This window comes from Ursus americanus, chromosome 14, assembly GCF_024610735.1.
Source record: "Ursus americanus isolate L20-20 chromosome 14, mUrsAme1.1.p, whole genome shotgun sequence".
NCBI lineage: Eukaryota > Metazoa > Chordata > Mammalia > Carnivora > Ursidae > Ursus > Ursus americanus.
The window spans coordinates 32520219-32544762 of NC_142140.1; the positions used below are offsets into that span (position 1 = coordinate 32520219).

The 24544-nt window shown below is 36.6% G+C and overlaps 1 protein-coding gene across 1 annotated transcript in view; it reads left to right on the plus strand.

Moving 5' to 3' along the window:
- The window catches only part of DNAH12 (dynein axonemal heavy chain 12), a 191437-nt gene that overhangs the window by 124520 nt on the left and 42373 nt on the right, over positions 1 to 24544 (plus strand). The window contains exons 47-58 of the mRNA XM_045807406.2: positions 1060 to 1222; positions 2311 to 2391; positions 2970 to 3146; positions 5094 to 5225; positions 8592 to 8681; positions 9299 to 9439; positions 11301 to 11542; positions 12552 to 12699; positions 12988 to 13133; positions 19272 to 19486; positions 21243 to 21435; positions 23155 to 23347. Of these exons, the coding sequence (XP_045663362.2) occupies positions 1060 to 1222; positions 2311 to 2391; positions 2970 to 3146; positions 5094 to 5225; positions 8592 to 8681; positions 9299 to 9439; positions 11301 to 11542; positions 12552 to 12699; positions 12988 to 13133; positions 19272 to 19486; positions 21243 to 21435; positions 23155 to 23347 (1921 nt within the window). The remainder of the gene's footprint in view (positions 1 to 1059; positions 1223 to 2310; positions 2392 to 2969; positions 3147 to 5093; positions 5226 to 8591; positions 8682 to 9298; positions 9440 to 11300; positions 11543 to 12551; positions 12700 to 12987; positions 13134 to 19271; positions 19487 to 21242; positions 21436 to 23154; positions 23348 to 24544) is intronic.

Below are 24544 nucleotides of genomic sequence, written 5' to 3' on the forward strand. Positions count from 1 at the left end.
CAATTTCAGCTCTAGGCAGACTGATGGGCCCTTTCCATCTCCCTCTGCCGAATTTGTTCCAGAATGTGATCAGCCTCACTTGTGTCCAGTGCCCAACCCTGGTCTAATCAGCCGTCGTTAAGATGGCAGGGTTCAGGGGCGCCGGGGTGGCACAGTCGTTAAGCATCTGCCTTCAGCTCAGGGCATGATCCCGGCGTTCTGGGATCGAGCCCCACATTGGGCTTCTCTGCTAGGAGCCTGCTTCTTCCTCTCCCACTCCCCCTGCTTGTGTTCCCTCTCTCGCTGTCTATAAATAAATAAAATCTTTAAAAAAAAAAGATGGCAGGTTTCATAGAACAAACATTGCTGGTGAGGCAGTGGATAGAAGTTTTCAGAAAAGCAGAGCTAGCTGGCTGTGGATAACTCAAAAGTATCTGTCTTACCTCTGTTCATCTCCGAGATCCTCATTTCAAAAGCGCATAAACCCAAGTGCTCATAGTCCATCGCCTGCCCAGAATCATACAGCCTGGCAGCATGCTTGGCTTTGATAGTTGTACCAGTAGTGGGCTCTACCTACTCTGTGTACTTGCCCTGAGAAAACCTGGCTTCTGTTGTTTCCGTGTGTATGTGTAGTTGCCTTACACTTCTGGTTACCCCATTCAGCCAACGTGACACGCCGTGCAAAGAATGATGACTCACCCTTGCTATCCTATCTGCAATTCCCCTACTATACTTCCCTAGCTGACACGGTATCTTGGGTCCCTTTATAGCATTAGATCCTCCTGGCTTATGAAACATGTAAAAAGCCCTGTATCTTTCTTGCTGTTGTTTACCTTTGATACCCATCTTCGGTGATTTGTGCTTTTTAAACACATCACTGCTATTTGATGTTTTACAGACAAGAAATGAGGATATGGTTATGTGTAGAATTCTTAGAATGTTATAAAGTTCAGGTACGCAGCAGCTCTTAAATAAAATTAACCTTAATTCTCCAGATTTGTTGTTGATGCCATGTTGAATACACCTCTTATTTTGTGCGACTTGTTACTTAGAGTAAGATGTGCTATCTGTCTGTCTTAGGTTCTTGCAGGAGCTAGGACGACATAACTATGTTACGGCTACTTCTTATCTTGAACTTATTGCCTCATTTCGACAGCTTTTGACTAAGAGGCGACAAGCTATCATGGAAGCAAAACAGCGATACGTGAATGGGCTTGACAAATTAGCTTTTGCTGAGTCTCAGGTAAATTTGATGAGCTGCTCAAAAGGGTAACATATAACGGGAAATATAGGAAATCATAAATAACGAGAGTTACAGTTTATGAAGAATATATTATGTGCCAGGCACTGTTACGTGCTTCATACACATTCCTTCAGTTATTCCTCATAACCACTCCATGAGGTAGACACTTTAATGATCCTCATTTCACAGATGAGTAACATGAGTTTTAGAGAAATTCACTAAGTTTCCACACAGACTCAAACACATCCTGCTTTTTTTTTTTTTAAAGATTTTATTTATTTATCTGACAGAGAGAAAGCCAGTGAGAGAGGGAACACAAGCAGGGGGAGTGGGAGAGGAAGAAGCAGGCTCCCAGCAGAGGAGCCTGCTGTGGGGCTCGATCCCACAACACCAGGATCATGCCCTGAGCTGAAGGCAGACGCTTAACGACTGAGCCACCCAGGCGCCCCTCACATCCTGTTTTATTCTTAAGTTTTTTGCTTTGTTTTGTTTTTTATAGTAGTCTTCACGCCCAGTGTGGAGCCCAATATGGGGCTTGAACTCACAACCCGGAAATCAAGACCTGAGCTGAGATCAAGAGTTAGATGCTCAACTGACTGAGCCACCCAGGAGCCCTTGTTCTTAAGTTTTTGACATTTGGAGAGAATACAATAAGCCTGGGTTGCCTTTTTTTATTGTAATAGCTGGTTAAATATAAGATCGTGTGTGTTTTTAATGAGTCAAGTGCTAGTGATACTTATTAGCATTAGTTCAATAGAAGCAACACAGGTTTGAGTGATCTGTATGCATTGTATTACATGCACATAGTATAATAGGGGACACCCCAAGCTGCCACCTTCTTTCTATCTGCACTTCCTCCGCGACAACTGCTTTCTCTCACTGCTCTGTCATATACTCAAGGACGATAAAGTCTTTTGTGAAGAAAACTGGCACACCCTCATGGTTTTGTTTATCATATAAAGAACTGAAAGGAAAAGTTAAGGTTTTCTGGCCCTGATGCCTTATGATACCTTTAAATTTCGATTTTCTGTGTTTAGCCTCTGTAGCTCTTGTCACTGTGAAAACTTAATGGCAAACTGTCTATTTAGGTTGGAGAAATGAAAATGGAGCTTGTCCAATTACAGCCCAAATTGGAGGAAGCTAAAGTTGAAAATGCACATATGATGCAGGTAGAGTATCCTGAGGTTTTAAAACTGATGTCAGAAGACAATCGAAATATGTAAAATTAGCCTTGAAAATATCCCTTAATTTTTTTGCCACTACTAGATCTTAGGGACCTTACCCTTTTCTACTAACTGGCTATCTCACTGAGTCCCATGTGAGTTGTGTTGATTTTTTTTTTTTTAAAGGACTGAGTGAGCGAGTGAGTGAGTTGGCTGGGGGGGGGGGGGTAAAGGGGGAGAGAGAGAGAGAGAGAGAATCCCATCCCAAGTAGACTCTGCACTGAACTTGGAGCCCGACACAGGGCTCAATCTCGTGACCCCAAGACCATGACCTGAACCTAAATCAAGAGTTGGGCGGATGCCCAAGTGACGGAGCCAGCAAAGTGCCCCCGTTGTGTTGATTTTGGAGGGAGGAAGCCCATTATCCAGTTAGATCACATGTATTTGCATTTCTCCTCATTTTATCCTGGGACCTCCTGCTCTTCAACATGATGGGTTGGATTCCCTAATTTCCAAACATACTCTTGTCCCTAGGATGGAGGAAAAAGTAGGATGCTGGAGGAATTAATTTTTTCCTTCTTTAGATTATCGAGATAGAGTCTGCACAAGTGGAAGCAAAAAGAAAGTTCGTGAAATTAGATGAAGAGATAGCCAGTGGCAAGGCTGAAGAAGCCCAAGTTCTGAAAAACGAGTGTGAGAGTGACCTCGCCGAAGCGATTCCAGCCTTGGAAGCAGCGCTGTCTGCCCTGGATACACTCAAGGCAAGCGTTTGCACTCGCTACCTAGTGTTCCATCAACAAACTCCGCACAGGTTCTTGGTTCACTAGGTCTGGTTCTGTCCCACCGGATGGTGGTGTATCGTTTTTGTCCAAACGAAACTTGCCTCTTCACCATTCTCCTCTAATACATGATTACCTTATGGTTTGGCTGTTCCTATGTTATTTGTGATTTTCATTCAGGATATTTCAGTAGGAATGGAACAAACGGTCTCCAAGAGACCAAAGCAGTCCTGTACACGGACCAGGAGGCATATGTTAAGTAGAGTGTGGAGGTAGCTACCTTCCTGCAGCCTCCCAGACATGCCTGTCTGGAAACACTTAAAGATCTTTCCCAATACAGATGCGAGTGGCAGCTGTCTGCATTACACTGCATGGTATATGACTTTTTCCAGAGTCTTTAGGCAAGACCAAAACAACCTCACCAAACAGAGCAGGAGAGACAGCTTCTGTTGACTATGAGTGCCCAGTGCAGAAGGCCATTCAGAATATTCAGAACCCATTCTTTACCATCCTACTAACTTCTATGTAAGGTTCCTGACAAGATGGTGAGTTCAACCTATGGATAATTCAGCATCTCACAGGAACAAACTCTGATTGTCAGTTATATCAGCCTTGCAGTTATAAGGTATATTATTTTAGGGCATATATGGAAAAGTCTAGTGCTTTCATTGTGCTGTGAGCCAGGAATTTAAAACGCTGAGCTTACTGTTTTCTTCCTGTCTGCTCTCTGGCACATTTAAAAGCCACATGCTACCCAGTGGTCTTTCTTCATTCTCTCCTTAGACATTTATCGTAGCAGCTACTCATTCTGGCAAAACCTTCTTTTTACTAGGCACTCTTTTCTAGACGACCATCAGCATTAATTTAAGTAACTACCACTGTGTACCATGGACTTTCAGCATTCCATCCTCTGAAACGCACAGGATTCTTGATTGCCTTCACACCTTACCAGTTCAGATCATTGGTATTAGGTTCCCCTCTCATTGAGAGTCCATTGCTTGTACCCTTCCTGGTATCAGGTACTGTATTATATGAGGTAGACTTCAGTTGCAGAGAAGAGAATTGGCTCTATTTAGTATAAGCAGACAAGGATTCTTTAGGCAATTTTGTAAATAGATTGCACAATTATTGGAAGAGCTAAAGAAACAGATTCCAGGCTGAGCTGCCAGGAATGACTCACAGAGCCAAACTGGAAATTGTCAGCAGAGGAATGATCCTGAGTCAGAAGCCCGCAGAGCCATCCTACAGAGCCTCACCACTTCACTGTAATCTGTATCAGCAATGAGACGCCTCATACCCTGCCCATCTCCCCATTTATTCAGTCAGAATTCTGGTATCATTCAAGTGATCTGATGGTGGAACCCAATGACCACCCACAACTCTATAGGGAACTAAGATATATAGTTGTTAGCTTTCCAACAATTGAAAAGGATGTCAGAAGGATATTGCAGTGGATAATAAGTAAATGAATCTATTACATCTGTCATAACAATATATACCTTTTGAGGAAATAAGCTTAAATTAAGGTCTACCTCTACTTTTATTTATTTATTTTTTTTGGTGAAACTACTGTATAAGCAAATATAGAATTAAGTCTTTATCTAAATTAGGGTTCTTAATGTGGGTCAGTGTATGAGCTTGGTATGTGATTGTATGCAAATTTTTATGTATGTGCAAAAATGTATTTTCTGGAGGATTCATAGCTGTCATATTCTCATAAGGATCTATGAACTCCCAAACATTTGAGAACCATTGGTCTTAATCCGTGCTAAATTTAAATTCTTTTATTATTTCATAATTCTGCAAAGCCAAAAACAATTATAATTTCAAATGAAAATCAATGCTCCATTATTCTCCAACATTATTTTCTAAATTCTCATTATTTAAAAATAAACTGTTCTGAAGATACTCTGTTTTCTTTCAATTTAGCCAGCTGACATTACAATTGTAAAATCAATGAAGAATCCTCCATCTGGTGTTAAATTAGTTATGGCTGCTATTTGTGTCATGAAAGATATAAAACCAGAAAAAATTTCAGATCCTTCAGGAACTGGAGGCAAGGTAATAACTAGACAGAGATTTATTTTTTTTAATGATTTTTTTATTATATTATGTTAGTTACCATACAGTACATCCCCGGTTTCCAATGTAAGGCTCGATGATTCATTAGTTGCGTATAACACCCAGTGCACTATGCAATACGTGCCCTCCTTACTACCCATCACCAGTCTATCCCATTCCCCCACCCCCCTCCCCTCTGAGGCCCTCAGTTTGTTTCTCATAGTCCATAGTCTCTCATGTTTCATTCCCCCTTCTGATTACCCCCCTTTCTTTATCCCTTTCTTCCCCTACCGATCATCCTAGTTCTTATGTTCCATAGATGAGAGAAATCATATGATAGTTGTCTTTCTCTGCTTGACTTATTTCACTTAGCATTATCTCCTCCAGTGCCGTCCATGTTGTAGCAAATGTTGAGAACTCATTCTTTCTGATAGCTGAGTAATATTCCATTGTATGTATGGACCACAACTTCTTAATCCAGTCATCTGTTGCAGGGCATCTCGGCTCCTTCCACGATTTAGCTATTGTGGACAATGCTGCTATGAACATTGGGGTGCATATGGCCCTTCTCTTTACTATGTCTGTATCTTTGGGGTAAACACCCAGTAGTGCAATGGCTAGATCATAGGGTAGCTCAATTTTTAACTTTTTAAGGGACCTCCACACTGTTTTCCAGAGTGGCTGTACCAACTTGCATTCCCACCAACAATGTAGGAGGGATCCCCTTTCTCCACATCCTCTCCAACAATTGTTGTTTCTTGCCTTGTCTATTTTTGCCATTCTAACTGGCGTAAGGTGATATCTCAGTGTGGTTTTGATTTGAATTTCCTTGATGGCTAATGATTTTGAACATTTTTTCATGTGTCTGTTAGCCATTTGTATGTCTTCATTGGAAAAGTGTCTGTTCATATCTTCTGCCCATTTTTTTGATTTGTTTATTTGTTTCTCATGTATTGAGTTTGAGAAGTTCTTTGTAGATCTTGGATACCAGTCCTTTATCTGTAGTGTCATTTGCAAATATCTTCTCCCATTCCGTGGGCTGCCTCTTAGTTTTTCTGACTGTTTCCTTGGCTGTGCAGAAACTTTTAATCTTGATGAAGTCCCATAAATTCATTTTATCTTTTGTTTCTCTTGCCTTTGGGGATGTATCATGAAAAAGGTTGCTTTGGCCGATGTCGTAGAGGTTGCTGCCTATGTTCTCCTCTAGAATTTTGATGGATTCCTGTCTCACATCGAGGTCTTTCATCCATTTGGAGTTTATTTTTGTGTATGGTGTGGGAGAGTGGTCAAGTTTCATTCTTTTGCATGTAGCTGTCCAATTTTCCCAGCACCATTTATTGAAGAGACTACACAGAGATTTAAATCATATTCAGGAATGTACAGAACACTTTACAGCACCTATTATCAAATTAAATGTCAACGGTATCCAGTTCAGGGAAGACACATTGTTTTCCAGATTGAACGTATTCAGAATAAAGTATGGAAAACATTATCTACGTGTATTCCATGGTAAAGCTAAGGCAGTATAGCATCAGAAAAATGTGGTTCCTGTTGCTTCTATTTCTTTTTCTGTCTGTGCAGGTTACCTGCTATCATGGGGTGGGATTGATTGAACACGGAAGTATGTGAGCTTTTTCCAGCTAAGATTCTGAAATATGTGATAGAACACCTATGTGGATATGAGCATTCAGAAAATTCTGCTGAGTTAAGCAGTATAGTAAAGTTGTTAAACGTATGTGTTCTAGGGACACCTGGGTGGCTCAGTTGGTCGGACATCTGCCTTTGGCTCAGGTCCTAATCCCGGGGTCCTGGGATCGAGCCCTGCATGGTGCTCCGTCGGCAGGGAGCCTGCTTCTCCCTCTGGCTGCTGATCTCCTGCTTGTGCTCTTTCTCTCTCTAACAAATAAATGAATAAAATCTTTAAAAAAAATATATGTGCTCTAGAGCCAGAATGTTTGTATTCAGAAATCCTGTCCCATTAGCAGTGTGACCTTGGCCAAGATGCTTAACTTCTGTGGAATTCTGGAGATTATAGTACTTGCCTCACAAAGATAATGTGAGGATTAGATTACACATATAGATAGATACATATAGATCATATGTATGGATAGATACATATAGATTATACATGTAGTTAGATAATACATACAAAGCTCTTATGTATAAAGCTTTATAAACAGACAATAAATGTTAGCTGTTGTTATTATGATTATTATTCAAGGCTATATCCCTTAAAAAGGAAGGCGTAGCATCCATCCTAAACTAAATTTATGGACTTATTTTCTTTTCAGGTTTTTTTAGTACCTAGGTTTGAATTCCTGAATTGGAGAATTGAGGGGTGTGTGTGCATTCTATCCTTTACTGAGATAAATAAATGAGCTCTCACCTTACCAAGTCATTCTCATTTATAACACACACACCCCTACCTACCTACCTACCTACCTACCTACCTACCTATCAGGCTTCTGGAATGAGGAAAAAAACTGTTGTGCTAGTTACTTAACGTCTTTGCTAGCGCAAGTACCACCTGCTTTATCCCGTAACTGTCAGAGTGACGTGTAATCCTTGTCTTCTTTCTCTTCTTCATCTCACTTGGCGAGCCTAGCTGGGTGAGGAGGTCGTCCACAAGAAAAACGTTTGTTACCTGTTTCAGTCTCTTTGGGCTACTATTACAGTTACCTAAGACTGGGGTGGTTTATATTTATTTCTCACGGTTCTGGAGGCTGGGAATTCTGAGATCAAGGCTCCAGTAGATTCAGTGTCTGATGGAGGGGCCACTGCCTGGTTTATAGATGGCCTTCTTTTTGCTGTGTCCTCACATGGCAGAAGTGGAAGAGAGCTCTCTTTTATAAGGACACTAATCCCGTTCATGACCTAATCAACTCTCCACAACCCGGTCTCCAAATACTATCACACTGGGGATTAGGTTTCGATGTACACATTTTGATGGTGGGGATAAGAGACACTTTCAGTCTGTAGCACTACTTTTCTGGTTTGAAAGAGTCCAGAGTAAAGAAAAATAAAACTAGGAATAATAATAATACATTTTCTTATATGAAATTCTGATCGTATTTATGCTAGTTGCTTTTCTTACATTTCCTAAAGAGAAATAATTGCATCATTTGCCTTTCAACGTATAATTTTTTATAATGAATTCAGTATTTAAGTTTATGTTCATATCTTAAATGTTTGATGTATTTAGTATGTTCTTAGGGAGAGGAGTCTCTTTATTTCCGAAGAGATTAAGTTGATGTTTTGAAAGTATTTTGTTTCTCTGGATAATATACCTTAAACCTCAAGAAGAAAAATTAATACTGAGCATCTTTAATTATATATTTAACAAGTTTCCATAAATTTTATTTATAGATATTAGATTACTGGGGACCTAGCAAAAAGCTTCTGGGAGATATGAATTTCTTAAGAGAATTGAGAGAATATGACAAGGACAACATTCCTGTGAGTTTCATTGGATTTTTTATATTAATACAACTTTGCCAAGGTGTATAAGATCTTTAACATTATGCAATATTATATAAAACATAAGACAGTCCATTTTTAGGATTAAAATACTGCAGGAATATTATAACTATATTATGAATTCTCATAATGCATAAAACCACTCCTTCATACCATTGAAAGTCATTTAATGAATTACTGTTTTAGTGTATTATTAACTTGAAACAGTTCTCCGTTTTATAATAATTTCATAAATCTGAAACACAAATATATGTGAGATAAAAAAAAAGGAGAGTGCACTTTTCCATTCAAACTTGTATTAAGCTTTAATTGTTCTTTTCTCATTTCCACATATTTTCCCAATCTCCAACAGTCTTTTTTTTTTTTTGGAGGAAACGTCTTGCTTCGATATCTGTAAACCTTCATATTTTGCCACAAATATGACTTGTGTTTCTGCTACAATTATGCTTATTTTAAAATCACCTCAAAGTACTGACTTTGGTTTTTAAAGACAAAATAACTTTTTTACACAATGTTTTACTATGCATGATTATTTTTTCATCTTATGATTGTATGATATATGTTGAAATTTTAAGAAGGAAACGTTTGTTGTATAGGTGACTGTTATGCAGAAGATACGTGGTGAATACCTAACAAACCCTGAATTCGATGCTTCTAAGATTGCTAAAGCTTCTTCTGCAGCTGAGGGTCTGTGCAAGTGGATTATGGCTATGGAAGTGTATGACAGAGTTGCAAAGGTATTTTGAGGATCAAACACATTCATTTTCTATTGAAATACTCCCAGAAATTAAAATCTATGCATATAGTGACTAGTTAAGAAGTTTCTAAAACTCCCACCAGAAAGAATTGATCTTGCTGCGGGACAGACATCAGATGTTGTGTACCTAGTGGATGAAGAGAACACTTGTGTGTGCTATAACCTGGGCTTGGCTAGTGGTAGTGAGTGGTGGTGCTGTGGGAACAGGGATGAATCGGCCAGACTGACCTATAGCTATGGAGACTTGGGGCAAAAGCCAAAACTTCAAGGGCACAGTGGCAGATTAAAAAGTTGATTCAAACGGTCAGAAGTTAGAAGATCCAGTAGAGTTCAGAGGCAGAGCGTGGACAGTTGCCCTGAAGCAGCGGCATGCACAGGTAAGGAATCTTGTATGGAGAATGGTTAAAAGCATTTTGTAAATTTGGCTAGCAAAGGACCAAGGAAACACTGGCCTTGCCCTCTGTAGCTTGCAGAATTCTACTGAGGGAAGCAGGAAATATAAATAAAAAGGCAGATAAAAATACACAGTAGCATGTGCTTAGAATAATTTCAGAATGTAGGATAAATGATGAGGTTGTCACAATTGGAAAGATATTCCTAGTAAGGTCCATGTGCCTGTAGAGAGGGATTTTGATTGTTAGTTTCGGAGGAGTAGATTTGTCAAAGAAAGAAAATTAATTTTATCGGGGTTATTCTTCCATTGAACATCTTGTCCCCTCTCCATCGCAGGCTTCGGAGCGCTCAACCTAGCTCTTTTCCACATGTCTCACAAGGATGAAGCAGAGCAGCCAAGGCATTCCGACATCCCACTCTACACTCTACACCTGCCATTCTAATTCTGATGCAGCTGCCCCATGGTGTTGGGGTAGGGTTGGAGGGAGATAGTCAGTAAGGTCTCCTCTGAAGTCAAAAGTAGAAAGTGGAGCTCGCTGCTCTTTATTTATTTAACACATTCCCCTTTGAGGATTTCAGCCCCGAGGAGAGAAAACAGGACATTTGGTGTCTGATCCCTGCCTCCTCCTTCCCTCTTTGCCATCAGCTTCATTCATGGCAATGAACCAGAAGATTTAGATCTTCCTTCTTTCAAACTGGCGGATATTCTCTTTGGTCATCTTCTAAATTCTTTCTACCAGTGGTTTAAAATACACTCCCTGATCAAGTTGACCAAACCCCATTCCTCATATATTAATGAACATAGTAACATAAGAACTTTAGTTAATCTCCTTTCTCTCAACAAAGTGTGGCTTTTCAAGGAAAATTCAATTGAGGAAAATTCAATTTTAGTAGTGAAACTGAACATCAAGGCTTTCTTTCTCCTTGTAATTCTATTATCATAGTCTTAATCCCCCCCCCAAGGCAAATGTGTGCCTCAGTCAACTGGGAAGAAGACCACAGACTTGAAAATGCCATCCCCAGACACACAAAGCATATTCGTGTATATGAAACATTTGTAATTTCTGCTACATGTTTTTTTTCCCTCTGATTTTGGCAACAGTTTAAATGGCCACTTCTCATTATTTTGAGACATTTTGCTATATCTTGTACTGTTTTTGCTACATATTATAATATTTTGTTAGTCTGGAATAATTAGTCTATTTTATAGATGATCATTTGCTAGTCCAGAATGTTTTATATATTTTATATGATATATAAATACATTTTACTTTAGGTAAAAAAAATGTGTAAGATTTAAGGCAAAATGTTTGTTTTGTATAATTTATTATCAGTAACAAATGTATTTATAATAATAATCGCTTTTAACCCATCATGTCTATAAAGGATTATACAGGTGTCAGTTTTAAATAGAACACATCCTAGCTGCATGTATTGCTCCCAAACAGGTAGTGGCTCCTAAGAAAGCCCGCTTAGCAGAAGCTCAGAAGTCCTTAGCTGAGATAATGGAGATTTTAAATCAGAAGAGAGCAGAACTGGCAGAAGTAGAACATCATTTGGAAAATTTACAAAGAACATTTATTGAGAAAACTGAGGAAAAGGCTCGTTTAGAAGACCAGGTGGAACTCTGTGCTAAGAAACTTGAAAGAGCCTCAAAACTAATTGGAGGACTGGGCGGAGAAAAATCGAGGTCAGATTTCTATTTATTTTAACATTTAAGAAAGTTGGGCTTGAATATGTTACTTTCTTTGGGTGTTTATTATGATTACTGATTTTTAAGCGTCTGGTTTAGAATGTGGGGCATTCAACAAGGCACCTGGCCAGGCATCTCCCAACAGAATATCAATGTCAAGGATGGTGTTTGCCACTCGTTTCCAAATTTTTTACAAGGCAAATGATAATTTTTAATCTAAGTGGTGAGTGTGTGGCCGATCATTGTATAATTCTTGACAATTTTATGTGTGTTCAGATTTTTTCATAATAAAATGTTTGCCGGGGGGAAGTAGTGGATATAGGGCTCACTTTCTTAAAATTCATTTCAAAGAAGATATAACTGAACTGATGTAAATAGAACACTTAGCTTTATCCTAACCTATTTATTTGTACTGGCTAGCCAGCTATCTCATTTATTAATTATATGTGCTGAGTGAATAGCATGATAAGGAAATAGGCCTTTGACAGTACTTCATAGTGCAGATTAGATGGTTTTGAAATGCACTTTTTTATTGTAAAGTTCATGAGATGGAAAAAATACCGAACTTATCACTAGTACGCCAGCTTTTATACAACTTAAGTGGAATTTTTGGTAATGAATTGCAAATTTTTTTATGTTTTACAGACTAACTGTAAATACTGAAACAAATAGCAGGGCCACTAGACCAAATAAATCATCCTGGAGAAAATTATTAGACAAAACGCCAGCATGTTTTTGTTTTTGTTCTTGCTTATTCTGAAGGGTCAAGTTCTGCAAGAAATGCCTAATAAGCTAATAATGAAAGGTGGATTGTCATTCATATAGCATCGATATATTATAGCATGTCAGTGCTAGAAGGGACCCAGCCTCCTCATTTTATAGATAGGAGTCCAACATTTCATGGCTTTTTGTTATAAAATATGGACTAGAAGTCCCTTACCCTTTCTATTACTGTCTTCCATCATTCTCTGTGGTGAGGCTCTTTTGCCTTTCGTTGATCTCACAGATGGTCTCAGGCTGCAGATGACCTTCAGATAATATATGAAAATTTGACTGGTGATGTCTTAGTATCAGCAGGAGTAATAGCCTATCTTGGTGCTTTCACTTCTGGTTTTCGACAAACATGTACAGAAAATTGGAGCAAGTTGTGCAAGGTAATAGTTTTATATTTCATAAGTTTCCTTTTGAATATTCAAAGTATGTTTTAGGGTGTCGTGAAGAAAAAGATGGTAATAAGGATGAAGAAGAGAAGAAATAGCTGAAAGTGTAGGGTCTTGTTTTTTCTTCTTGATCAGTAAAATACTTTTATAGTCCAACTTTCAATTCAGTTTTTTCTATTTTTTAGAATTATTAAATAATATCTAATGACAAATCAATAATTTAAAAAATATTTCAACCAACAAGATGAAATAAAACATTAGGTATTTGTTTATTTCTTACAGGAGAAAAAAATTCCATGTTCAGAGGAGTTCTCATTGAGTAAGACTCTGGGTGATCCAGTAAAAATTAGAGCTTGGAATATTGCTGGGTTGCCAACAGATACTTTCTCCATAGATAATGGAGTGATTGTTAATAACTCCAGGCGTTGGTAAGGAACATAAAGTACTTTTCGCATATTTTATTTGAGAGTATTTAAATATAGAGAAAAGTTGATAGGACTTTAGAGTAAGCACCCACATACCCACCACCTCCTAGATTCTGCGATTAACATTTTATTATTCTTGCTGCTTTATCACATACTTATCCATCCCTCTATCCATCCGTCAACTCATCCTTTTTATACATTGCAACATAAGTTGCAGGTATGTTTATACTTTCCCCCAAATGCTTCAGCATGCATATCATTAATTTAAGTTGTTTTTGTTTGTTTGTTTTTCTTTTGAGGTAAAATTTATGTACAATGAAATACACAAGAGTTAAGTATACCATTCATGAGTTCCAACAAAAGTGTAGACTTGATACAGATACAGAACATGACTAATATCCAGGAAGTTTTCTTAAGTCCCTTCCCAGTAAATCCTTTCTCTTACCCCACAGTAGGAAATTATTGCTCTGATTATTTTCCACCACAGGTTAATTTTGCCTATTCTAGAACTTCATATAAACAGAATCATACTGTATATAGTCTTTGTGTAAGGCATCTTCCACAAAGCATAAAGTTGTTATTTTTTGTTGCTGAGTAATATTCCGTTGTAGGACTATATCACCATGCATTCTCCTATTGGTGGACACCTGGGCTCTTTCCGGTTTTTGACTATTCACTGTATTTATCTTAACTAGGTATTTCTATCTGTTTTTAAGATATTGTAACTTGATAATTTATGCAATATAATGGATATCTTTAATTGCTAACATAGTGTGACAACTGTATGAACTTTTCAAATGGTTTTATTATCCTTTTATTTATATCACTTTGAAAAACTTGGAAATTACTCTTATCTGAGAAATCATTTCCTATAAATGATTATCCATGTTGTCATTTAATTTTAAGTCTTTTCGTGGGACTATATCTCAAACATACTGTGATAAATACTGTTGAGTTCTTACATTCATGAGGTACTGCTTTAAGTGCCCTATATTCTCAAAAATTCCCATGAGTTAGAGATTACTATTATTCCATTTTACAGATGAGGAAATTGAGGCCTGGAATGATTTAATAATTTGAAATTTAGTAGATAACTGAGCTAAAATGGTGGAGTCAGAATTTTAACCCAAACAATTTAACTTCCAAATCCCTGTTTCTTAATTACTTTGTGAAGTGTGTGGAATAGGATATCACATTCACTACCTCTAAAACTGTAATGGAAATTTTAGTCATCTTGTGGAATATGAGATACATATGAGGAAATCTTACATTCTGAAAGTGTTTATTTTCTTTGGAAACCTTACTTCAAGGCATCTAAGTTTTCTTAATATTGACAGTATTGTTTTAACAAAATAAGAACATGTATGATTGTATTTTGAGTGTTTATCCACTCAAATTTTGCTTAGTTAACATCCTTAGATGGAAACTTCTAGATAATTAGAGTAAATTTATCATAATCTGAGAAAGTATATTTAGCTATTCAAAAAAATATGTTCTTTGGTAGAGCAGAGAAAGTTCTACTTAACAGAATATTATACCCCAAGTTTTTATAATTCTGTTTTAGAACTCCTTTCAATCTATTGATGGCCATTCAGATTTTTAAAATTGCAGTTCAGAAAATGCTGTTGGTATATTTATATCTTAATTAAAATTTGAGGAAACCAGAGGCTTCAGAGTCGTATGTAAATTGAGGAAAACAATCTGTCATTTTCTGGCAAAAAGCTCACTCTTCTAACAAAGTAATATTTCAATGGAGTTACTCTTTCTACCTGTTATTTGTGGACCAACTGGCCCACAGGCCATGGGCTGGGTGACTTAAAGGATTTATCGCCATCCTTATAGCTCAGACTTCACTTCTTGCCACTTGACCCCAGTCTAGTCACCTATGGCTGTCATCCTTCTTGACAGCAATATAAGTGGCCACAGAGGCTTAGTCTCCTCTCTGTAACTCCAGACAGCAAAACCCAGTAAAGTAGTTAATGTTCACTCTTTTAGTTACTCTTTCTTAAGTGTACCTCAGAGAAAGTTTGGGCCACAAGGCCTCTGGAAGGTGAACATTGGTCTGAGTCTTCTGTCTTTTAGGATATAGGAATACTCTTCTGTGTTATTCTTTGCATAGCTGCTTCATTAGTTTATCTCTAATGATGTGGTCTATCTCTGTTTCTCTGTGCATATGGCTGCTCACCATGGAAGCCTCAGTTCCTAAGTTCACAAAACACATCAGTTGAAAAATATAGATTAACCAGGACCATCAAGTCAAACTTCAAATTCCTGTGACAGAAAAATCTGATTGGCTTATCTTGGGACAAATATCCAACCTAGGTTTAGTCATCTATGGCTTGGGACCAAGCCATTATGGTAACAAACATGGGTGTTGGAGGTCAAGAATGTAGTTCTCAGAAGGAGTCATAAGCTGGGAAAACAGCGTACTTTTTACAATTAGGGCTTTGGTGCTTGCTTTTTTCCTCATGGATTTTTAATACTACCTTTGTCCCTTTAGTGTTTCTTTTAGAAAGAACTTGTGAATTGGTCTGAAAATGTCTTTGTTTTCCTCATTAAAAAAATTCCTAAGTCAGATTTATTGAGGTATGGTTTATATATAGTAAAAATCCCTTTTAGGTGTACTATTTTATGAATTTTGACTAAGGCTAATGATCATATGATCCCTGCCACAATCAAGATACAGAACATTTCCAACAATTTGAGGGTTTTAAATGGAGAAAGGAGGTGAAACAAGCTTTTGCCTTTTTCTGTTTTTGTTTTTGAATTAATATAAATTTGACATAATTCTCTTCACTTGTAATCAGAGTATTTAGATCATTTATACTTAATGGAATTATTGAAACATTTACATTTAAATCTATATTGCTAGTTCTTTTTTGTCTCTTTTGTTCTTTATTCCTTTTATCTTTTTTTCCCACATGGCTTTGGATTAATTGAAGTTTTTTATTATTTCATTGGTTTATTTGTTATATACTCCTTATTTTTAGTGTTTGCTCTAGGGTTTACAATAAACATCTTCAATTTCCCACTGAATACTTTCAAATAATAATATACTACTACACATATAGCACAAGAACCTTTCAACAGTATAATTCCAGTATATCTTTCCTATTGTGCTGTTGTTGCATATTTTACTTTGTCATGTGTCACAAATCTCATAATACATTGTTACTCTTTTTGCTTTAGACAATAATTTATCTGTTAGAATGATTAAATATAAGGAAAAAAGTCTTTTATATTTACTTTCATTTTTTCCCCTCATTTTGGACCTCTTCATTTCTTTCTTTGTGTTTCTGATTTTATATTTCTTCTGCCTGAAGAATTTTTTTAAAAGTTTCTCCTGAAGAATATTTTTGACACATCCTTTATATAGGTCTGTTGGCAATTAATTCACTCAGCATTTTTTTCTTTATTTCATCTTCATTTGGGAGGCTGTTTTTTGCTGGGTTTAGAATTCTGAGTTGATGGGTTTTTAGGTATTTTTTTCTTTTTCTTTTTTTACTTTTAAGTTGTCATTCCATTGCTTCTGGCTTGCATAGTTTCTGATAAGACCTCTGCTCTAAGTCTTATTTTAGTTCCTCCTTATGTAATGTGACTTTTTTTTTCACCTGACGATCTTCAGATTTTTCTCTATCTTTAGTTTTCAGCAGTTTGACAATGATGTGTCTAGGTAAATGTGTGTAAGGGTGTGTGTGTGTGTGTGTGTGTGTGTTAATCTTGTTATTTTTTCTGAATGAGTTCTCTGAGCTTCTCAGATCTATTTCATTTTCTCCCTCTTTTCTCTCTAGTATCACTTAAATTTGTAAGTCACTTTGGTATTGTCCCAAAGCTATGGGATGCTCTGTTTTGCTTTTAATCATTCTTATTTTTCTTTTTGAGTTTCAATCTAGGTAATTCTACAAGACTATCTGGTTATGTTGAGACTACCACAGCCTATGAAAGGAATTATTTAGATTTGACATTGTATTTTTTATTTCTAGTATTTCCATTTAAGTCTTTCTTGTAGTTTCATCTCTCTGCTGAAGATCATCTCTTTAGGCATGTTATCTACCTTTTCCACTAACTCTTTTACATTTTAATCACAGTTATTTTAAAATTTATTGTCTAATGTTTCCAACATTTGTGTCATCTATGAGTCTGTTTCTTTTCATTTCTATTCACATCTTCTGCCCATTTCTTAACTGGATTATTTGTTTTCTGGGTGTCGGGTTTTATAAGTTCTTTATATATTTTGGATCCTAGCCCTTTATCTGATATGTCATTTGCTCCCATTCTGAAGGTTGCCTTTTAGTTTTGTTTATTGTTTCCTTCATTGTGCAGAACTTTTTATCTTGATGAAATCCCAATAGTTCATTTTTGCTTTTGTTTCTCTTGCATCAGGAGATCTATCTAGTAAGAAGCTGTGATAGCCAATGTCAAAGAGGTTGCTGCCTGTGTTCTCCTCTAGGATTTTGATGGTTTCCTCTCTCACATTTAGGTCTTTCATCCATTTTGAATTTATTTTTGTGTATGGTGTAAGAGAGTGGTCCAGTTTCATTCTTTTGCATGTTGCTGTCCTGTTTTCCCAACACCATTTGTTGAAAAGACTGTCTTTTCCATTCTTTCCTGCTTGGTCAAAGATTAGTTGACCATATAGCTGTGGATTCATTTGTGGGTTTTCTATTCTGTTCCATTGATCTATGAGTCTGTTTTTGTGCCAGTGCCATACTGTCCTCATCACTACAGCTATAATATGACTTGAAGTCTGGAACTCTGATGCCTCCAGCTTTGCTTTTCTTTTTTAAGATTGCTTTGGCTGTTTGGGGTCTTTTGTGACTTCATACAAGTTTTAGGACTTTTTGTTCTGGCTCTGTGAAAAATGCTGATTGTTTTGTCTTTGGAAAGGAAAGAAAAAATTTTAAAAAGCATTATCTTATAGTAATTGATTAAAGAGGTTTTTTTCTGTAGGCAAAGGGAAAGGGGAGTTTATCCCTAGAAGTTGAAACAGAAAGACAATGTCTGAGAAAGCCAAAACAACTTGAGACAAAAACTCCCTTTTCTATACTTTTTAAAAAAGATTTTATTTGTCAGAGACAGAGAGAGAGAGGAGAAAGAGCACAAGCAGGGGGAGTGGCAGGCAGAGGGAGAAGCAGACTCCTTGCTGAGCAGGAAGCCCATTGCAAGACTTGATCCCAGGACTCTGGGATCATGACCTGAGCTGAAAGCATATGCTTAACCAACTGAGCCACCCAGGTGCCCCTGTACTAATGTTTTTCAAAAATGATTTAATGCAGTGTACTGAATATAAAAGGAACCTAGGACAGTCAGTATCATCACTGGAGAAGAAGAAAGCATGTCATATTTTAAATATCTGAAACCATGAATTATTTGCTCTTAAACACAAAGCCTTTTCCATAATTATATAGAAAAATTTACTAAATAGATCTCAACTATATACCAGACAAAATTTGGAAACTTAGTTTATGGTTCTCATAACCTGAGGAAATCCCTTATAGGCTCGTGGATCTCTTATTTTAAATTTTTATCAAATAAATAGACTTATTTTTTATATTATGTTAATAGATGTCATTTATTAAAATTACCATGAAAACTGCATTGTATTGCAAAGAGCATAGTTTACAGGTTCACAAGATTCTACTTCTGACATGGAACTAGTTTTGGAAACTTGGACAAAGTATTCCCTGAGACTGAATTTCCTCATTTCAAAAATAAATGACAGTAGGGGCACCTGGGTGGCACAGTCATTAAGCATCTGCCTCTGGCTCAGGGTATGATCCTGGCGTTCTGGGATCAAGCCCCACATCGGGCTCCTTCGCTGGGAGCCTGCTTCTTCCTCTCCCACTCCCCCTGCTTGTGTTCCCTCTCTTGCTGGCTGTCTCTCTCTGTCAAATAAATAAATAAAATCTTTAAAAAAACAAAAAAAACCCACAAAAACAAAAAAACAAAAACAAAAATAAATGACAATAAAACTCCTTTTTACCTTTCTCTCAAAGGACTCTTGTAATGATTAATCCTGATAATGTATATGAAACACTTTGCATTTGTACAGATTGATGGTGATGTTTGTTAAATTACATAATTTGAAAGAAATATCAACATCTATTTATTCCCCTCAGAATGTCTCTTGTTATATTCTAGGCCTTTAATGATTGACCCACAGGGTCAAGCCAATAAGTGGATCAAAAACTCTGAAAGAGAAAATCAGCTTAGTGTTATTAAGCTATCTGATGCAGACTATATGAGAACATTGGAAAACTGTATTCAGTTTGGAACTCCTCTTCTACTAGAAAATGTTGGTGAAGAACTGGACCCATCTTTGGAGCCTTTACTACTTAGACAAACTTTTAAGCAAGGTAGAAGTTCATTAATATTAGTCGGTAGAACTGAAAGATGGTTTGATGATCTTTGAGGCATATCTTTGAGGCAAGAAAACCACTACATAAATTTATGTATAATGTTAATAACTCAGAATTTCTGTGTCATTGTTATGTGTGAAAGGAAATTTGGAACAAATACCAGGCATAAATTTTGGTCAGATAATCTAGAATAAGTATCTTGCCCTCTAGTCATTATGTTAACCACTGTTATCTAGACTGTTATTCAGTAGAGAACAGAAAGAAGTTGAAGCCAGCCTGAAATCCCCTTGTTTTGTGACCATGGAGCTCACAAAGTCCATTATTATGAATAGTAATGGTTAGTATGCACTAGAGTTGACTTTAGGTAGACATTGCCCACTTTACATCTTTCCGCTTATAAAAATTTTATCTCTGCCAAACTCTAGGACTTTTTTTTTCCATGCTTGGCTTTTAGTTTTTACTTCAATTCTAGTTAGTTAACATATAATGTAATATTGGTTTCAGGAGTAGAATTTAGTGATTCATCACTTATATATAACCCCCAGTGCTCATTACAACAAGTGCCCTCCCTAATACCCATCAACCATTTAGCCCATCCCCTGCCCACCTTCCCTCCAGCAACCTCCTCAGTTTGTTCTCTGTAATTAAGAGTCTCTTATGGTTTGCCTCCCTCTGTTTTTTTCTCCCTTCCCTTACGTTCATCTGTTTTGTTTCTTAAATTCCACATATGAGTGAAAGCATGTGGTATTTGTCTTTCTCTGACTGACTTAGTTTGCTTGGCATAATACACTCTAGCTCCATCCACATCATTGCAAATGGTAAGATTTCATTCTTGAGGGCTGAGTAATATTCCATTGTATATTTATACCACATCTTCTTTATCCATTCATCAGTTGATGGACATTTGGGCTCTTTCCATAATAAACTCTAGTACTCTTAGGAGCTTCAGTCATATAAAAATAATCTTGGAATCATGATGGAAAATTGATAGAGGAGGTAAGATCAAAAAGAATCTTGATTTAGAAGGCTCCAAGACAACCAGAGAAAATGTCTCATGCCACTCCAGAATGAATGAGTTCTGCTGTGTAATTGCTTACTTGCCTCTGTGCCTATGATTTTGTCATATCTCTGTTCTATTTTAAAGTACTTTAGAGCCTTTTACTTGTAACCTAAGAACAACCTTAACATAGAGAGAGGGGCAATGTTCATAGCAGCAATGTCCACAATAGCCAAACTGGAAGGAGCCAAGATGCCCTTCAGCAGATTCAGCCATCAGAAGGGATGATTACCCAACATTTGCATCAACATGGATGGAACTGGGGGAGATGATGCTAAGTGAAATAAGTTCAAGCAGAGAAAGACAATTATCATATGGTTTCATTTATTTGTGGAACATAAGGAAGAGCAGGGAGAACATTAGGAGGAGGAAGGGGAAAATGAAGGCAGGGGGGAAACAGAGGGGAGGATGAACCACAAGAGACTATGGACTCCAGGAAACAAACTGAGGGTTTTGGGGGGATGGGTTAACCCGGTGATGGGTATTAAGGAAGGCATGTATTGCATGGTGCACTGGGTATTATATGCAAACAATGAATCATGGAACACTACATCAAAAACTAATGATGTACTGTATGGTGACTAACATAACATTTAAAAAAAATCCTTCATTCTTATAGTAAAAAAAAAAAAAAGAAACATGGAGGGGCTATACAACTTTGGCTTACTTATCATGCATTTGTTTTCTGAAATATAGGTGGCATTGATTGCATCAGACTTGGTGAGGTCATTATTGAGTATTCCTTTGATTTCAAGTTTTATATCACCACAAAACTGAGAAATCCACACTATATGCCAGAACTGGCTACAAAGGTATCTTTACTCAATTTCATGATAACTCCAGAAGGACTTGAAGATCAGTTACTAGGTATCGTTGTTGCAAAGGAGAGGTATGTATTTTCTTATATGATTCCAAATGGTCTAGAGAGGAATATTTGTAGGCCATTAATACTTCTGTTATGTGATTATTTCAAAACCTTGTCAAATTTTACATTTTCTTATTATAAAGTAAGTATATAATCCTTTAAAATAGCCATTCTTGGAGCACCTGGGTGGCTCAATTGGTTAAGCATCTGACTCTTGATTTTGGCTCTAGTCATGATCTCAGGGTCGTGAGATCAAGCCCCACTTCAGACTCCATGCTGAGTGTCTAAAGATTCTCTCTCTCTCTCTCTCCCCCCCCCCAGTGCTCCCGTGCACTCTCTCTCTCTCTCTCTCAAAAAAAAAAAAAAAAGTAAAATTGCCATTCTATAACAAGTAAGTTATAAGTCAACCATACTATACTGGGCTCTTAGTATGGGTAGTAGGATTCAGATGACATACCATGACTTCTGACTTGTATCTGATTGTTTGAGCAAAAAATGTTCACTCAGAAGAATATATGCTGTGGACAAAATCAGAAATGAGTTCAAAGATTTAAATGCAGGATGTCACTGAAATAATGAAATATTGGAATAATATAGTGAGATAATGAAATAAGAATGAGTGATGAAATATTTAGATAAGAATGAAAAAGCAGGATACAAAACTATACATGGTATGAGTAATATTTTGTAAAAAAATAGTTAATGTATAAATATATATGTATATATATGTGTGTATATATGTATGTGTATGTATGTATGTTTGTATATGTATATATGTATGGTATGAGTAATATTTTATAAAAAATAGTTAATGTATAAATAGAATATGTATATATGTGTGTATATATGTGTGTATATGTGTATATATATGTGTGTATATATATACACACACTAAAAAGTTTGGGAGGGAATATGTCAGAATGTTAACAGTGATCATCTCTGAGGGTGATAAGATCATGGGTAATTATTTTTTTTACTCTTTATGTATTTTTCCATTACTAGGATGTGTTAATTTTTTAAAAGAGAAAAGATACTAAGATACCTGATAGGGCTACTAGAAAAGAATTACTTCCTGAAGGAAATCTTTGATTCCACTTGGAGCTTCACATAACATTATCAAGCAGTCTATTACATGAAACCAAATTATAAGTGATATTATGTAATCATGAGGTACTTTTGTTACTTCCAATATATGAATCCTACTTACATAATATCCAAGACAGAACCATGTCCTAACATATCCTATAAAATGGTGACTTATGTTATTTTGAAGTTTTATACTATCTTTGAGAATATGTTAAGTGCCAGTTTTATTTTTTGTTTGAAAAAGCAATTGTATGACAAGTCATCTTTTCTGCTCTTGTGGAAGACATGATGAAAATAACACTGAATATGACAAAGCCAAGGAATAAATAAGAAGTTGACTATTGTGTTTTTTCTTCAGTTCCTGTCCTTGTATAACCATCTCAGCTATATGGATAAACTTAACACATTCTTAGACTTCCTGTAGTACATGTTATTGCCACATTTTATATATATACAATTAGTGATCTTTTTTTGCTCAGATTTCTCAAATTATCATTTGTATGGAAATAACTTTTTTCCTTGGGATAAAGTTTGTGTTACATATCTTAGTTTCTGTTACATGTCTACAAAGTTATTTAAATGTCTACAAAATTGTGATATCTAATATTTAGATATTAAAGTACTACAAATTTAAACTAATTGTTTCTATCTTTTTAGACCAGAATTAGAAGAGGAACGAAATGCCCTTATTCTTCAGTCTGCAGCTAATAAGAAACAGCTAAAAGATATAGAGAAAAAAATTTTGGAAACACTATCGTCTTCAGAAGGGAACATTTTAGAAGATGAAAGTGCAATTAAAGTCTTAGACTCCGCTAAAATGATGTCCAATGAGATAACAAAGAAACAGCAGGTGAGAAAAGAATCCTAGCAGACTTTAAAAAAATTTTTTTTATTTATTTAAGTTCAATTATCCAAGGTATAGTACATCATTGGTTGTTGATACAATGTTTAGTGATTAATCAGTTGCATATAACACTCAGTGCTCATCACATCACGTGCCCTCCTTAATGCCCATCCCCCCACCCCATCTCCCTTTCCACAACCCTCAGTTTGTTTCCTGGAGTCAAGAGTCTCGTATGGTTTGTCTCCCTCTCTGATTTCTCCCCCTTCAGATTTTCCTCCCTTCCCCTATCGTCCTCTGCACTATTTCTTATGTTCCACATATGAATGAAACCATATGATAATTGTGTTTCTCTGATTGACTCATTTCACTTACCATAATTCCCTCCAGTTCCATCCACGTCCATGTAAATGCTAGATATTCATCCTTTCTGACGGCTGAGTAATGTTCTATTGTTTATATGAACCACATCTTCTTTATCCATTCATCCTTTGAAGGACATCTTGGCTCCTTCCACAGTTTGGCTGTTGTGGACAGATGGTAGCTACACTTTGGTGAACATAGCATAATGTATAAACTTGTCCAATCACTATGTTGTACACCTGAAACTAATGTAACATTGTGTGTCAACTACACTCAAATAAAAAAAAATATATAAGGGGCATTTTATTTTCCCAATGACGGAATTATATACAGGCCTCAAGAATAAATGGGAAGTTTCTATGCTCTTTGTCTGACCCTCTCTAAGATTGGGTAGTCCGGATCTGTGCCTCTCTGCTCCATAAGAAGACCAGTTTCTCCCGTAAAACTGTTGTATCTGTTCCTTCATACGTTTGTCTTGCATGTAGGAACCAAATTTGGTTCCATTAGTACTTAAAGTACAATTCCCTGGAGAAAAATTGATTTAGCTTATCTTGTGTCCAGTTCTATATCTACCTCCTGATTGAATCAGCTACAAACAGGATAATTCAGTATAAACATGATACACAGACACACTCATTCAGCAGTCTGTGGACAGTGTGTCCAAAGAAGAGAAGTGGTGGATAAGTGCTCTACACGGTTTTCCTATAGAATAATAATCTATCAGATCGAGTTGTCAGTTGAAGAGCTGTTATCTTGCAGAATGTTTTTCTTTTGGGGTTGAATATTAACTAACACCCATATATCCAGAAAAGTTAAACATATGAGAAGCTAGTTGAAAAAGGT